This window comes from Capra hircus, chromosome 2, assembly GCF_001704415.2.
Source record: "Capra hircus breed San Clemente chromosome 2, ASM170441v1, whole genome shotgun sequence".
Classification (NCBI taxonomy): domain Eukaryota; kingdom Metazoa; phylum Chordata; class Mammalia; order Artiodactyla; family Bovidae; genus Capra; species Capra hircus.
In genome coordinates this window covers 31,142,616-31,159,733 of record NC_030809.1, presented here as the reverse complement: position 1 = coordinate 31,159,733, position 17,118 = coordinate 31,142,616, and the positions used below count along the sequence as shown (strand labels likewise).

Genomic DNA, 17,118 nt, shown 5'->3' with positions numbered 1-17,118 from the left:
TTTCATGAGAGGAAAGGTCTGTTGGACACAAAGGTCTTTGTTAAATAAGGTTGTTAGTGCTGCAATCAGATAAGAAGACACTGAGGGGAAAGGGCTGTGCCCAAAATTAAGTTTTAGTATTTATGCATAGAAGTAGGCAGCTGGAATGTCACCCTCCTTGGGTAGGTTAGGAAGGCTGGGGCCCAGAGCAGTGTGGAGGCCAGTTATGGAACACTTCTGACAATAGCAGAGAGGTTGTGTGTGCTCCTGGAGACCCAGGTACTGGTTCTTTGGGGCCTCTAGTTTGCTGTCTGTAAAATGGGACACCTCATCCATTTCCTCTCTTCTGCCTTTCTCACTCAGCTTTCCTCCAGGTATGTAAGGGGTGAAGTTGGGACCGTGTCCCTACTGCGTGACCAGCCTTCTCCCTGCCCTACAAGTCTCCCATAGGTGCACTCTACTCCGATCATCTTCCCCACTTCCCCACTTGGAAAAGCTTGACCTTCTATATATCATTAGGAAACTGCCTGCTACAGCATTGACCCATTTCCTGGGTCACTAGGCAGAGGAGAACAGTTGCTGCTTGCTAATCCTTAGGCAGTATCTCATCAGGGGTCTTGGAGTTCCCTGTCAGTCATCTCCAAGCCTTCAGGCTTTTCCAGTTCAGTGATTCGGGTTGCTAAGAACCGTTTCTTAGAGTGACCTTTGCGCTGCAGCCCATGGAGCTGCATACATAAGTGGTTGCTTAATAAATATTATTCTGAACCAAACTCCTAGGCAGGAAAAAAAAAAAATTCCAACTTGGTATTTTTGTTCCTGAGGGCAAATTCCATCTCTAGCTGGAGTTCTTCCTGTGGAATGTTTTCCTGCGGACTGCCCTGTCACCTATAAGAGAACAGATGGGCAAAGCTTGGTGACATGTGATGGTGTCCTTGTCCTGCAGAGGTGGAGGTGCCATGCGGGTTCGTCCCCGAGGGAGGGCCAGCCCCGTGTGCTCGGCACTGTGTACACACGCAGCCCTTGGGATCCTGCCTGCCGCCCATGGGAGGTGGATCCTGTTTGTGCCCATTTTACAGATGAGCAGTGAAGGCACAGCAGGTTTAGGTAACTTGTCCAGGGCTGCACAGCTTGGTGGTGAAGCTGGGATTCAGCCAAGCGATTAGGCTCTGCAGGCTGAGTGCTTGAACCTCTTTGGCTGGTAATAGGAGCAGTCAAGGAATCAAGGCTCTTCTCAGCCTACCGGCCTTTCTCATCTCCATCCCGGGAAACGATTGCATTTCCCTGGCTCTGGGCTTCCACTTCAAGGTGGGGGTGGGGGGCGGTGGGGGGCGGTCAGCACCTGCGTCAGCGAACCAGGCCCGTGGATTTCCTCATCTTATTAGCGCTTTCATCGGCAATGATAAAATCAATAAAGGAGTGGGTTCCAGGAACATACCCTGGAACCCAGGCGGCCTCCGTGAGGGTAGACAAACTGACCTTCAGCTCAGACCGGTCAGGGACATCTCAGGACAGGAAACCGCCTCTGTCCCCCTGGGATAAGACTGCTCCCTGGAGCCCTGTCCTCCAGAACCCAGTGTAGGGCTATTGTATATGACTTGGGGCCCCTAGACATGTTTGCCTCCATGGGGCACTTCCCCCACAAAAATGTCTTAAAGTCATTATTTTTATAACTGCACACGGATCAGTGTTATATGACGATGTCTGCTGTGACCTAAAAGTTTATTGTTTTTTTCTTCTCATTTTAAAAAGAAATGAAAACATTTCCCAGGGCTCTGGGTACCGTGCCCACTGCGGTGCGTGATGAGCAGGCCAGCCCTGCCAGGAGCTGGAGGCCCTGACCCAGCATTCTCTGTACCCTTCGCCTCCGCCCAGCGTTTCCAGAGCTTTCCGAGGGCCTGGTTCTGAGCGTCAACTGTGGGCTCACCTCTAGGCACAGTGGTACGAGTGCCCGGGAGAGCTGGGGAAGAGGGGTCAGCAGGCTGCCAGTTGTGTGAGGTCCCCACCACCATTGCCAAGAAGGTGGGCTCGGAGACCAGAGGCGTGCCTGGGGATGGAGCCCTGGTGGAGGGGGTCGTAGCTGAGGCGGGGAGGGGGTACAGTGTAGCTCAGATCTGCTTTGTGAGGGCCTGTGGGTCTTGAGCACTGAGCCACGGAGAGCATCAGGCCTCTGGATAAAGCCTAACTCCCGAACAGTGGCATTCACCTGGGGGCATTTTCGCCTCCCAGGGGCCATTGGGTAATGTTCAAAGGCATTTTTGATTATTACAACTTGGGGCGGGTGCTGCTGGCATTTGGTGAGTGGAAGTCTGGGATGGTGCTGGGCGCTTCACACAGGACAGCTCCCAACAAAGAATCTTCTGGTGCCAAGGCCAGTAGTGCTGGGGTCAGGAGACCCCGACCTCAAGAATGTTCCAGACATGGTTTCCTGTGAGTAGGCCCTTTCCAGAAGCTCCTCGAGAGGACTACACACGCAAGCTGACCTGCCCTCTTCCAACCCAAGGCGGTGTGGTTACGGCCACAGGGGAGACAGGCTGTGTTCGTCTAAGCCTTGGGGTGGCTTCCCATGAAAAGAGAGGAGCCAAGTGAGCTTCTGAGAGTCACAGCTTCAGACAGCAGAGCGGATGGGTCCAGAAATGGTGGGAGATTCCCAGAGCCCTTGTCCAGTTCCCTGGTCAGCGGAATGCATGGTCTGGAATGCTGGAAGTGGTGTTGAGGTCTCCAGAAATTCTGCCACGCTGGGGCAGGAAGCTGGCTGGGCAGGGCATGGTGAGGTCAGGGTTGTGCCCAGGGTGAACGGGGCTAGGCGAGGGCAATCCGCAGGTTCCTGTATTGTCTTTCCCATGGGGTCCTGCGTGGTTCCTGCATGGAAGCAGGACTTTTGTAATCATCTTGCTGTTTTCCTCCTGTGTTCCCTGGGCTGTGCCAGCAGGGATGGAGGCAGAGAGCCTGAAATTGCCCCACAGGTCCAGGGGCAAAGAAGCCTGTAGAAACGGAAATGGCAGAACTGGCGGTGAGGCTGGGGTTGAGTCTTCTCCTCCAATTGTGCCAACATCTGCTGCATGCGTCGAGGTTAACGTGAAGGAGATGGAGGGTTACCTGAGTCAGACCATCCTGTTTTTTTGCTGGGTTTATCTCAGACTCTCCCAAGCTTTCCCTGTAACCTGCTGCCCTCCACCTCTGATATCTGAGGAGGGAGGGGGGGAATCTTATCTTCTTTGTGGTTGGCCTCAGCTGCCTGAACACTCCCAGAGGAAAGCTGTAGCCAGCCCCCCATTCAGGGGGACGTGGCCAGTAGCTGAGCTGGGGAACCAGGAGCGCCTTCTCTTAGGGCCTCTGGGTTTCTGCTGTTTGGGCTTCAAGGACAGAAAGGGGAGGGGCGCAGGGTGAGGAGCATCTGGGGCAGGTTGATGTAGACCATGGTGGATCTGGACTCCCACCTGACTTGGTGTCAGATGCTTCAGGCCCGAGTTCCTTTGCGGGTGGTGCTGGGGTTTCTGGAATAGGAAGTCACCTGCATTTGGCTATTTATGATAAAATTTGGGCTACCCGGAGCCTCTGGGGAAATAGCCATTCTGGAGAAACATTTTCTGGGTTTCAGAAGGCTTCCTTATTTAAAGACTTCAATTTTTATTTTCCTAAATTTAACAATTTTGAATAGAACTTTAAAAAAAAAAAATACTGAACACTTGACATGTTTACGCCTTCCCTTTTTGCATGCCCCGAGGGCATGGCAACCTGCTCCAGTATTCTTGCCTGGAGAACTCCACGGACAGAGGAGTCTGGCAGGCTACAGTCCATGGGGTCACAGAGAGGCAGACTCGACTGAGCAACTAAAACACACTCAAGGTCATATTATCAACATGAGTCTTATTTTGGGCCACACAATGTGGACGTTTTCAGGGGTCATCAATGGCTGTGGAGTTGTTTGTGGGGCACTGAACATCCCCAGAGTTCTTCTGTCTGTTTTTTTTAACTGTCTTCTATCCTCTCTGCCATTTGGTACTTCTTGTACCGACAACATGCCTGCCTTCTTGTTCCTTTTAATTTTGTTGATTTTATTCTGTGCTGGCCTTGGAAACCAAACATGCAGAAACCAGGCTGACTCGAGCAGTGCTCCTGTGAACCATCAGGGTTCTTCATGTATTGACTTTCCCTGTCTTGTTGGGAAAGCATCACAGCTTTACAATGCTCGGACGTGGTGACCGCTGTTCTGAGGCTTGTGAAACTTATATTCCTCTGCTTCCTCTTTCTGGGTCAAGTTCTGCATGGCCAGCGTAGCGGATCACTGAGGCAGATGTCATCAGCATCCCATCATCACTATTACCATTTTCGTCATCATCAAAGTAATCATCACCAACAGGACGTAGTTTCTGCGCCCGCCTGTATCTCAACAGCTTTCCCTTTAACATACACTCAACTGTTCTGTGAAGTAGGAACTATTATTTTCCAACAATTTGCAGTTAAGGAAACAGAGGCACAGAGTGAGTATATATGCAGAAGAAATACAGGCTGGTATAAAAAATGGTAGAGCTGGGATTTAGCCCGAGTCTGCTCTCCTAACCAGTGCTCACCAGTCTGGAAATAATGTATCAGGTTCTAAAGGAATCCTCTCCTCTGGCTAGTGAGACCTGACACACAGGCAACAGGTCCAGTGTGAAGGGAAAGGATGGAACCCAACCTTTGTTGAACTCCTCTGTTTGTGGGGACCCTGCTGGTGTCTGGTCCCCTGGAGTCTGCTGGAAGGAGATGCTCTGAGGATGTAGGTACTGGCTCCCCAAGGCACGGAGGAGGGTCCCACCCCTTAGCTGACGAGGGAGTGAACACCAAAGCTCACAACAACCCAGAGAGGTTATCGCAGCCCTCCTTTTACAGGTAAGGGTCAGCTTCTTCCTCCATACAGCACTACCTGGGACAGCGACCCTTGGCCCACTACGCTGTGCCTGAGTTAACTGCGTACTAAGCGCCTTGCTTGAAATTCTTGCGTAGAAGTATTTATCGTAAAAGACATTTGGGTTTGTTATCCAGACTGTAGGTTTTTGGAGGTGCACTAAAGGGGAAGAGAGAGTGTGCACGGTTTGTTTGGAGATAGCCCTGAGTGCTCCCTGGGCCTGCAGGGGGCTGCAGTGCTGTCGGAGGCCCTGAGGCTCCTGCTCTGTCTGTTAGGGGCTGTGTGCAACCTGGCCTGCCTAGAGCTCTCCGGAAATGGTCTCCTGGTCAGGACCCTTCCAGACCATTCACTGTTCCCTGGCTGGACACACCTAAGCCTACGTGAGACGGCGGGGGTTTGGGGCATGCCACGTGAGCTGTGCACGTGGTAGGAGCTGTTCCCTGTGGCTGACTGGCTGGGGGTCTAAGAAAGTTCAAAAACTTAATGGGTAGACCTTGGAGAGTCATTTGGATATGAGGCTACACGCCCTGCAATAAGATGAAACTACAGCGTGGTCCTTGTTCCTGTCTGGGAGTTCTCGATGTCATGGGTTAAAGTGGTAGTCGCTCAGTTGTGTCCGACCCTTTGTGACCCCATGGACTATAGCCTGTCAAGCTCCTCTGTCCATGGGCTTCTCCAGGCAAGAATACTGCCATTTCCTTTTCCAGGGGATCTTCCCCACCCAGGGATTGAACCCCGGGTCCCCTGCATTGCAGCCAGATTCTTTACCATCTGAGCCACCAGGGAAGCCCTGTTGGGGGGAGCGGGCCAGCAGGCATAGACAGACCGGGAGACAAGTCAGGGACTCTGGGTCGCTCTGAAGGAGCGGAGTGTCTGTGCGGGCAGCACAGAGGGGGGCAGGCGGGCTGATGAAGAATGACGGCGGAGGCGGCGTTGGACGCTGAGTTCTGCTGGTGACCTGACTCTCCATTGCACTAACCACCAGACACTGCACAGCCCGGTGCTCTCTGTGGCTTGAATTTCAAAAACTCATCCAATCCACGCCTTTTCAGACCATAAATGATGAAGACTTTAAACAGGGGAGGTTAGTGGTGGGTGAATCTGAGAGGTGTTTCTAGGGAAGAGTTGATGGCTTTAATCCCGTTCCCTGTGAGGGCCTTGCCCACTCAATTCTCCAACCCTGCCTGGCCTCCTGGGATATGGACAGAGCAGAGTAGGTGGCCCAGGCTCCTTTCTGGAGTCAGAGGCTGCGTTCACATCCTGGATTGTGATCTTGATCAAGAAGCTGACCTCCATGAGCCTCAGCTTCTCCGTCTGTAGAAGCTGGGGGATGTTGGTACTCCTAGTGGCTGTGAAACTGAAATTGATCATCCACGCATCTTGCTTAGCGCTGTTACTTAGACGTTGGTCATCCCCTTTCTTGTCACTGTCAGGGGTTCAGCCAGTCCCTGGAGGGCCCGCATCTGGGGAAACCAGACCTGCAGCCCTCAGTCTCGTCCTCTCTCTCTGCAGACAATGGCGAGGAGCACTCTGAGGGAGGCCTGGTCGAGAACCACGTGGACGGGAACGTGAACTTGATGGGAGGTGGAGGTGGTGCCGGTCGGAAGCCCCTCAAGTCCGGCATGAAGGAGCTGGCCGTGTTCCGGGAGAAGGTCACGGAGCAGCACCGGCAGATGGGCAAGGGTGGCAAACATCACCTTGGCCTGGAGGAACCCAAGAAGCTGCGGCCGCCACCTGCCAGGGTCAGAGAGGGTCGGGTCTGGCTGGAGGGGTGGGAGGACGGTCAAAGGGAGTGTCCCAGCAGGAGGGGTCAGGAGCACTGCTGTGAGATCCATGTCCTGTGTGCCTGCAGGCAAAGTACTTTCTGATTCCGTCGCTAACATTCAGTGTTTTTTCAAGCACATCAGTATTTTTTCGAGGGCCTCAGCATCTTGGTTGTGAAATGGGCTGGACATATGGACTCTTGAGGTCCCTCCCTTCTAAAGCCTCCGCATTTCTGCTCGGCTTCATTGCTGTTGTTTAGTTGCTAAGATGTGTCTGACTCTTTTGTGACCCCGTGGACTGTAGCCCGCCACGCTGCTCTGTCCATGGGGTTCTCCAGGCAAGAACACTGGAGTGGGTTGCCATTTCCTCCTCCAGGGGATCGTCCCTGACCAGGAAGTGACCTGCATCTCCTGCATTGGCAGGCAGATTCTTTACTGCTGAGCTACTGCGGAAGCACTGCCTGGCTTTGAGATATAAGCGCCCCCCCCCCCCGAAAAGGCTACAGTCCATGGAATCGAAAGAGTCAGACACAACTTAGCAACTACATCACCACCACTACCGCTTGAACTTGCCCACTCTTGTTGCAATACACTACCCTCACTGAGCCACCCCTCTTCCTCTTTCCAGCTCAGCTCTGCTGTCTTGGCCCTTGGATGGGTTTATGAAAGGGAATGATGGTTGGGGCCACTGGATGGGGTAGAGATACTTGAATTCAGTGTTTGCAAGTAGATCCCATTTTGATCCCTGAAAGGAATGGAGGAGAGGAGGGAAGACTCACCTGCAGGGTGACTTTCTCTTGGAGTGGGGCGGGGCCTGGTGGTAAGGCAATGAGCTTGCTGGGCTGGGTGTCGGAAGTTCCTGGTTCCACCAGCTTGCTGTGTGGCCGTGGGAAAGTGGCATTTTGCACACGCGCTTCTTTCTGAAGCTGTGCCGGGGCTGGTGTTGCATGAACCCGTTCTCTAAGTGTCCTCTCCGTGTGCCTATGCCTGCAGACCCCCTGCCAGCAGGAACTGGACCAGGTCCTGGAACGGATCTCCACCATGCGCCTTCCGGATGAGCGGGGTCCCCTGGAGCACCTCTATTCCCTACACATCCCCAACTGTGACAAGCATGGCCTGTACAACCTCAAACAGGTGAGTGAGGGTGTCCCTGGCCTGCGTGTGCCTTGCTGCCCCGCAGCCGCCAGTAAGCCCCTGAGGTCTCAGCGCTGAGTCCAAGACCAGTCTTCTGCGAGGAGGAGGGCAGGGATGCCAGCCGAGGGGGATGGGGATGCCAGCTGCCAGGCCAGGGAGGGTGGGGCGGGGCTTGTTGGCTTCAGTCCCTTCCAAGGCTGACTTCGATTCCCCCGCTACCTGCTAGCAGCGGTTAGCATGAGAGGGAGCCTCTTAGAGAAGAGATAGGGCCTCATAACCGTGCCTCTTGACTTTTACTGAGCATTAGAATCACGTGCTGGTGATTCTGGGGACCCGGCTGTAAGAGATTGCCATTCAGAAGGTTAAGTGGGGTCCGAGAGTTTGCATGTCTAACCAGCTCTCAGGGATGCTGATGGTCCCTGGACCTCACTTCCAGAATCACTGACTTGAACCATTCAAAACCAGGTAGCCTCTCTGGTTTTCCAGTATCTCAAGGAATGGAGAAACACCACTTGAAATAGTACTAAAACAGGTAATAGGAGAGGGTTTCCATCAGAGGCTCAGCAGTGAAGAATCTGCCTGCTAGCGCAGGACACTCGGGTTCGATTCCTGGGTTGGGAAAGTCCCCGGGAGAAGGAAATGGCAACCCACTCCGGTATTCTTGCCTGGGAAATCCCATGGACAGAGAAGCCTGATGGTGTAGAGCCCTATGGGGTCAAAAGGGTCAGACATGACTTAGCGACTAAACAGTTAACAACAACATGAGTACAGTAGAGAAAATTAAGAAAGTTTAAGTTTTTAAAAGAAAAGAACTCTTTTTCCTCCCCGCTTCCACTCTGTTCATATGCCTTTTAATGATCTATGTGTATTGGCCTAACCACATAGAGTTTATAGTGGTGATTGTTACCAGTTGTTTAATCTTGGTGGGTTGTCCTTTTAACCTACCCCACTGCCCACTTCCTCAAGCTCATCCCTTGTGTAGGGAGAAAAGGGCCGTGTGCATTTCACGTAAGGCAGGATTGAGAGAGTGTGGGGCTCCACCAGCCATTCTGTTTTCCAGTGGAGGATCTGAGCCCAAGTGCACAACGGGCTTCTCTAGGGAGCTTTAAACAGTATGAATGCCTGGGCCCCACCCCCAGACATCCATATTCTGTGAGTTTGGGGTGCTTTCTGGGCACTGGCTTTTCAGAGGCTCCCCTGGGGATCCTAGTGGGTATTGGAGCTGACTTAAAAGCCGGCTATGTGGGAACTCGCCTGGTGGTTCAGTGGCTAATACTGTGCTCCCAGTGCAGGGGGTCCCGGTTCAATCCCTGATCAGCGAACTAGATCCCACAGGCTGCACCTGAGACCTGGCACAACCAAATAAAAACACTGAAGGGAAAGGTGGGTGTGTGGAGCCAGAAGATGGGGTATGGGGCTCTGCTGACCCCCTAGGGGATCTCACTTCCCCATCCTCTTAGCCGAGGCATCTTGTCCCTTGAAATATCAGTCTGCCGTTAAAAGCTATTAGTTCGCACACCTGCCCTCTAAATGTAAGCCAGCTACTTTGGAGCACCAAAGAAGCAATAGCAACCTTTTCTTCCGAATCTTATGGATAAATGGGATTTTCGAGACGAATTGGCTGATGGGTAAGAGCAGGCACCCTGGAAGGGAAATGCCTGGGTTGGTGTTCAGCTGTGGCTCTCACTAGCTCTGTGACACTGGCCTTCTGGCCATCTATAAAGTGGTAAAACATTGGTACCTAATCTGCAAGGTGATTGTGGGGATTAAATGAATGTATGTTAGATAGGAACTGTAAGCAAGCAGCATAGAGATTGCTTACACCACGCCCAGCATAGAGCGGGACCTTTTACCCTTAAGTGCATTCCTGACCTCCCGTTACAAGTGTACATCCATCCATCCCGTACACTGGGTCGTCTGCTGGATGGGACCTCCGCACGTGTGGGGGCCAAGCCATTCTATTGAAGCCCCCCCCCCAGCAGCCTTGCTAATAACCAGAGCGCAGTTCCTGGGCCAGCATCACGCGCCACACTGGAGCTTGAATGACCGTGTGGAATTGGCAGGCACACCCAGACCTTGGAACAGGAGTCTGCATGTCAGTGAGACCCCCTCGTTTTTATCGGGGTGTCCTTTATGTCCTCCTCTCTCCTCAGTGCAAGATGTCTCTGAACGGGCAGCGTGGGGAGTGCTGGTGTGTGAACCCCAACACCGGGAAGCTGATCCAGGGAGCCCCCACCATCCGGGGGGACCCCGAGTGTCATCTCTTCTACAACGAGCAGCAGGGGGCTCGAGGGGTGCACACCCAGCGGATGCAGTAAGCCACAGCCAGCCGGTGCCCGGCACCCCCCACCTCCACCCCTCTCCGGAGCGGGCCCAGCATGCAGAGCGCATGCGTGATGGCTGGCGGGGCGGAGCTTCCAGGAGTTCTGACATGTGTATTTATATTTGGAAAGAGACCGGCACCGAGCTCGGCACACCCCACCCCACCCCCACCTTCCCCCTCCCCAGCTGGAGATGCCTGCACCCTCCCTGCTCGAGGCCCTGCTGGGCAGGAAGGGGATGGTTGCAGTGGCGGAGCTGGGGTAAATGTTTGGGAGAGGGAAAAAAAGAAATTTTATTTTTGAACCCCTGTGTCTCTTTTGCTTAAGATTAAAGGAAGGAAAAATAAAGCTTGTGTGTCTTTTGCCTGAGTCTTTGCTCCCCCGCCCCCGGTCCAAACGAGGTTCTGAGGCTTGCCAGCTTCCTTCCCTCCAGCTTTGCCCTGACTGCGTGGGCAAGCTGGGCAGGCCAGCCTTAGGTTCATAACAGAAAGGAGATGGATGGGGCGGAGGAAGTCATGAATCCAGGTGGAGCCCCCCAGCACAGCCCTAGGAGTCTAGCCAACCTCCCCTGCCCCTGGGTGGGCTCTGGGGGAGGAGGGGTGGACCCCAGTGTCTCTTCTTCCATCTCACATTGAGATGACACTGCAGAGGAAGAAAGGGATCCCAGAAATTGGAATTGGGGTCCTCTGGCCCCCCAAATTAAGGAGAGCTCTGTTACCCCACGAGAGACATGTAATCACCCTGAAGGGAAGTTAGTGGGTCTGTTGTGACTTGGAGTCTCAGACCTGCTTGCTGAGGGGCCCAAGGAGCTGTCTGGCTCCAGAATAGCAAGCATCTCTTGGCGGAAGCCGAGGGACCAGGGAAAGGGCACAGACACAGACCCTGTTTCTGAAGAAGAATTCTGCCCGCTTGGTTCTGTTGGTGTCTCCAGCCCCGGCCAATTCCAGGGGGCTCCCCACTTGGCTGGCTTCCCTGGTGGCTCAGTGGTAAAGACTGCCTGCCAATGCAGGTGATGCAGGTTCGATCCCTGGGTTGGGAAGAACCCTTGGAAAAGGAAGCGGCAACCCACTCCAGTGCTCTTGCCTTGGAGAATCCCATGGACAGAGGAGCCTGGCGGGCTGCAGTCCATGGGATCTCAAAGAGGCTGGCGGGCTGCAGTCCATGGGATCTCAAAGAGTTGGGCACAACTTAGTGGCTAAACAACAACTTCACTTTGCAGGAGGCCGCGGGGAAGTGGTGCTCGGTGCTTTCAGGCCCACTGTTCACACGGCCTTACTTTCCGCAGCGCCCTTCTGTGACATCGTACCCCTTCCCATGTGGAGGAGGGGACCAGCGGCAGCCATGCCTGGGCCACCACCCTCCCGATCAGCCACCTGGCAACTCAGGAAGGAGAGGCAGAAGGACACCTGGGGCCAGGCCTGGGGGTGAGACGAGCTTCACTTGGAGAAGAAAAAAAGCAGGTCCCCCAAAGCAGGCAGATCCCCAGCCAGAGCCTCTGGGCTGTACCAGCGAATGGCTGACTGCCCCGGAAGTACATTAAAGCTCAGTTAGTCCTCAGGAATCCACAAATAAGGTGCTATTGTTAGCTTCACTTCACAGATGATGCCTAACCTGCACTGCCTGGGACCGGGTCCCCTGACTCCTAGGTGGGTTTGCTGCTCAGCCCTGAGTTATACTGCCCTCTGTGGGCGGACGCAGGGAGGTTCTCCTGGAGAGTCTAGAGGGCTTTGGGCACTGGTTGGATCTGTGCCCTGTGGGTCACCAGCCCCTCCCCAAGGGGTGCGCCCCCATCCTCTGATCCCCTCAGCTGTCGTCGGCAGCCGGTGGCTGCTACCCTGGCAGTTTTCAGCTTGACTAATATTTGAATCAACTGAGGCACTAAAAAATTTCTCATCCTGGGGCTGTGCCCTGCCATCAAAAAACAGGCAAGGTGTTTTAATTAATTAATGTAATTAAGGTTCTAGCCTTAATTCCAGCCGAAATTGAGACACCTGGGTTTGAATTCTGTCCCACCACTTACTATTCGTTTGCCCAGAGCTACATTACTCAACCACAGTTCAAAAGCATCAATTCTTTGGCGCTCAGCTTTCTTCACAGTCCAACTTTCACATCCATACATCACCACTGGAAAAACCATGGCCTTGACTAGACGGACTTTTGTTGGCAAAGTAATGTCTCTGCTTTTCAATATGCTATCTAGGTTGGTCATAACTTTCCCTCCAAGGAGTAAGCGTCTTTTAATTTCATGGCTGCAGTCACCATCTGCAGTGATTTTGGAGCCCGCAAAAAGAAAGTCTGACACTGTTTCCACTGTTTCCCCATCTGTTTCCCATGAAGTGATGGGACCGGATGCCATGATCTTCGTTTTCTGAATGTTGAGCTTTAAGCCAACTTTTTCACTCTCGTCTTTCACTTTGATCAAGAGGCTTTTCAGTTCCTCTTCACTTTCTGCCATAAGGGTGGTGTCATCTGCATATCTGAGGTTATTGATATTTCTCCCGGCAATCTTGATTCCAGTGTGTGTTTCTTCCAGCCCAGCATTTCTCATGATGTACTCTGCATGTAAGTTAAATAAGCAGGGTGACAATATACAGCCTTGACATACTCCTTTTCCTATTTGGAACCAGTCTGTTGTTCCATGTCCAGTTCTAACTGTTGCTTCCTGACCTGCATATAGGTTTCTCAAGAGGCAGGTCAGGTGGTCTGGTATTCCCATCTCTCAGAATTTTCCACAGTTTATTGTGATCCACACAGTCAAAGGCTTTGACATAGTCAATAAAGCAGAAATAGATGTTTTTCTGGAACTCTCTTGCTTTTTCAATGATCCAGCAGATGTTGGCAATTTGATCTCTGGTTCCTCTGCTGAAGAATTGATGCTTTTGAACTGTGGTGTTGGAGAAGACTCTTGAGAGTCCCTTGGACTGCAGGAAGATCCAAACAATCCATTCTAAAGGAGATCAGTCCTGGGTGTTCTTTGGAAGGACTGATGCTAAAGCTGAAACTCCAATACTTTGGCCACCTCATGCGAAGAGTTGACTCATTGGAAAAGACTCTGATGCTGGGAGGGATTGGGGGCAAGAAGAGAAGGGGACGACAGAGGATGAGATGGTTGGATGGCATCACTGACTCGATGAACAAGAGTTTGGGTTAACTCCAGGAATTGGTGATGGACAGGGAGGCCTGGTGTGCTGCAATTCATGGGGTTGCAAAGAGTCGGACATGACTGAGTGACTGAACTGAGCTGAACTGAACATTACTCACCTTCTCTGAGCCTCAGTTTTCTCACCTAATGGGGATGAGCCTCAGTTTTCCTCACCTAATGGGGATGTCTAATGGGGATGATTTCAGCCTCAACAGGGTTGATACCTAATGTCACCCAGTTGACAACAGCGTGGTATCAATGTGAGACAACAGATGTGGTTGTGCTCCGAAAGCTATATGAGTACCAAATGACAGGGGTTAGGATGGGGCCATTGCTGGGGTCAGTGCTCACGCCAGCCCCCACCAGCCCCCACAATAGCTCACGTGCCCCAAGGTTGCTAACTTGCTTGGATCCTTTCTGCAATGTTTTTTGCAGAGTTCTCCTGAGGATGCCAGTCCCTTTGCCCATTTTCATGTCACTTGCCCACAGCTTCCTTGTACCCTAAACCCTCTGAAGAGGTGGATTTTTACAGGTGCGTAAGCACCCTTCTGCTGTGACTCTTGCTACAGGAAACACACTGACTGATGTACAGTGTGACCTAGAACCTTTTCAGAGGGAAAGCTTAATTGCACCCACGCGGGAAGATGGTTGGCTGGGCAGCGATCTCTGCTGATCAGAGATGTCAAGCTCATGGCTCACCTGGGATTAACTGCCTCTTCCAATTTTAGTTTTAAGACGGGAAGTTGATGAACACTGTGGCTATACTGCCACCGTGTGGCAATATAGGGAACTGCATCTGAGTTTGCATGGTCTCAAAGTCATTTGGGAGAAGACAGTGGCACCCCACTCCTGTACTCTTGCCTGGAGAATCCCAGGGACGGGGGAGCCTGGTGGGCTGCCGTCTATGGGGTCGCAGAGAGTCAGACACGACTGAAGCGACTTAGCAGCAGCAGCAGCAGCAGCAGCAGCAGCAGCAGCAGCAGCAGCAGCAGCAGCAGCAGCAAAGAGTTATTTGCATAAGGGTTGGTCCCAGGAGTCCAGGCTGAGTCAGCTGGGGATGCTTGTTAAACTTGCGATCCGTGGAATCTATCCTGGACTGCCTGTTCCCGTGCCCTCTGAATTTGGAGAATCACTGCTGTAGTGACCTCATCTATCTGTCAGGTGTGTCTGGAATACTAGCTCTGTGTGATGGGGTAGTTGAGAGCATGAGTTTGGAGATAAGGCAGTCTTGGAATTTGGGCTGTACCTACTTAAGTGTATGTGAACTTTTTTTTTTTGCTGTGCCATGTAACTTGTGGGATCTAGTTTCCTGAGCAGGGATTGAACCTCGGCCTTTGGCAATAAAAGTGCAGTCCTGACCACTGGACTGCCAGGGAATTCCTTGACTTAGGTGACTTTGGACACATTTCTAACTTCTGAACCTCATTTGTTTCATCTTTAAATATTGAGATAATTTCTCTCAAAGAATTGCTTTGAGAATATAAAATCATTTCTGTCATATAATAAGTGCTAGCTACATGCAGTTGTAGGCGTCCCTGGTAGCTCAGATGTTAAAGAATCTGCCTGCAATGTAGGAGACTCAGGTTCAGTCCCTGGATCAGGAAAACCCCCTAGAGGAGGCAATGGTAATTCACTCCAGTATTCTTGCCTGGAGAATCCCACGGACAGACCACGGGGTTGCAAAGAGTTGGACACAACTGAGCGACTGACACACACACATGCCGTTGTACTGCATCCTGGGTTCAGTGTTAGGGTTTTACAATATAAAGAAGGAAAAGATTATGGTCCCTGACCTGAAGGGGCTGACATTCTAGTGGAGGGAACCAGCCACTGACAGAAGCGTGCCCGGTGAAATTAAGAGGGACATCTGTGTCTTGGGAGACGCAAAAGCAGAGGCGTAAGGAGGAAGTGGGCATTTGGAGAAAGGAGTAGTGTGTGTATGTGAGTGTGCATGTGTGTATGGTGGGGTTCACACAGAGGGACCAGCATGAGCTGCACAGTGATTGTGGAGACCTGCCTGGAGTTGAGGCTGCCTGTGGAATGGGAGGTTTAAGGTGAGGAGGGCCCACCACGAAGGACCTGGGTCTCTTCCTAAAGGGCTTTGGACTGAAAGCTCTCAAGAGTCAAGGAATTTAGGCAGAGGATAATGTGACTAGTTGTTGTTCAGCTGCTGAATTGTGTCCGACTCTGTGACCCCATTGATTGTAGCACACCAGGCTTCCCTGTTCTTCACTATCTCCTGGAATTTGCTCAAACTCATGTCCATGTAGTCAATGATGCCATCCAGCCATCTCATCCTCTGTTATCCCCTTCTCCTCCTGCCCTCAATCTTTTCCAGCATCAGGGTCTTTTCCAGTGAGTGCTCTCTGCATCAGGTGGCCAAAGTATTGGAGCTTCAGCTTCAACATCAGTTTTTTTAGTGAACACTCAAGGTTGATTTCCATTAGGATTGACTGGTTTGATCTCCTTGCAGTCAAAGGGACTCTTGACAGTTTTCTCCAACACCACAGTTCAAAAGCATCAATTCTTTGGTGCTTAGCTTTCTTTATGGTCCAACTCTCACATCCGTACATGACTGCTGGAATAACCATAGCTTTGACTAGACAGATCTTAAAAGGGCAGATGTCCTTTTTAATATCCTGTGTAGGTTTGTCATGATCTGTGCATTAGAAAGTGAGTTCTGACTGCAGTGTCCAGCGTGGAGGACGCGAGTGGGGATGGAAGGTCCCAGCAGGAAGGAACTGCAATGACCCAGGTGAGAAGAGAGCATGGTCTGAAGCGGGCGGGGGAGGTGACGAGAACAGTCAGACTGTCAACGGAGAGCTGTCAACGAGGTGGCTTATTCCTGGGGTTTGGGACCTTATCAGGTGTCAGAGGTTAAGGAGAGTCAGGCCGAGGCAGCTGGGTGGATGGTGATTCCATTCTCTGAGAGCAAAGAGAGACGGGGAGGAGGAGAAGAAAGGAGATGAAGAGAGAACAGTTCAAGAGTGGGGATGGCGAGTCCAAATTTTGTTTGTGGTTTTGAACTTTGTGCTTCTAAGGTATAAAATCAGACGGGCAAAGTACATGAGCTTATGATACGAGTTCAGTTTAGGGCGCTTTGAACTTGAATTGTCTGGGGGACTTTGGGTGGAGAAAATATCCTTGACCCTCCCGTCATTCTCATCGTAATATCTGGTTCATGAGCAAGTCCCATCAGCCTGTCCGTCCCCTTCTCTGCATCTCCTCTGTCACCAGTACAGCAGGAGAGGGGATGGCTGATGGAGGGGATGGGTAGGGAGAGAAAAGGAAGGGGACCATCCCTTGGAAACAGAGGCAGAGTGATGTCAAGGGTGGCACATGACGTTGGTTTAGTGGCTGACTCCATTTGGGTTGGGAAGGGGAGGCAGGAGGTACTCAAAGGTGGGTCTTGGTTTTCCCTGGTAGCCAGATGACAATGTGAGGCAGAGCCCGAAGTTGTGTAGTAGATGGGAGGGGGAGGTGGGGGACTCCCCAGGCAGGCTTTGGAGCTTGGTGACCCCTTGGTGGTGTCAGCTCCCGTGACTCTGGGACTTTCTCCAGCAGGGCTCAGTGGGGCTGTGCAGGAGTGACAAGGGGAGGTTTCCCTGGGCCGAGGGGCTGCAGGGCAGGCGACACCAGACGAGTAGATGCGCCGTGGGCTCCAGGCTCCTGGGGGAAGGAAGCCGAGCCAGGGAAGTGTTGATAATCGAGAAACAGAATGTGGGAGGCCACAGGCTCTCGTTCTCCACTGAGTAAAACGTTGACACCGCAGCCCTCTCATTGCATTCCTCTCACTGAAAGAGCTAGCTGGGCTTGGAATGGGAAAGTAGCATCTTCAGATTTTCTGTGTGGAACCCCTGAGAGAACCCAGGCTCAGAGAGTGGCTGCAGT

The 17,118-nt window shown here is 52.3% G+C and overlaps 1 protein-coding gene across 1 annotated transcript in view; it reads left to right on the top strand.

The window, feature by feature from the left end:
• Positions 1 to 10,198, top strand: part of IGFBP2 (insulin like growth factor binding protein 2) — a 29,204-nt gene extending 19,006 nt beyond the window's left edge. Inside the window, 3 exon segments of the mRNA NM_001314299.1 lie at positions 6,380 to 6,609; positions 7,624 to 7,764; positions 9,918 to 10,198. Of these exon segments, the coding sequence (NP_001301228.1) occupies positions 6,380 to 6,609; positions 7,624 to 7,764; positions 9,918 to 10,082 (536 nt within the window). The 3' untranslated portion in view covers positions 10,083 to 10,198.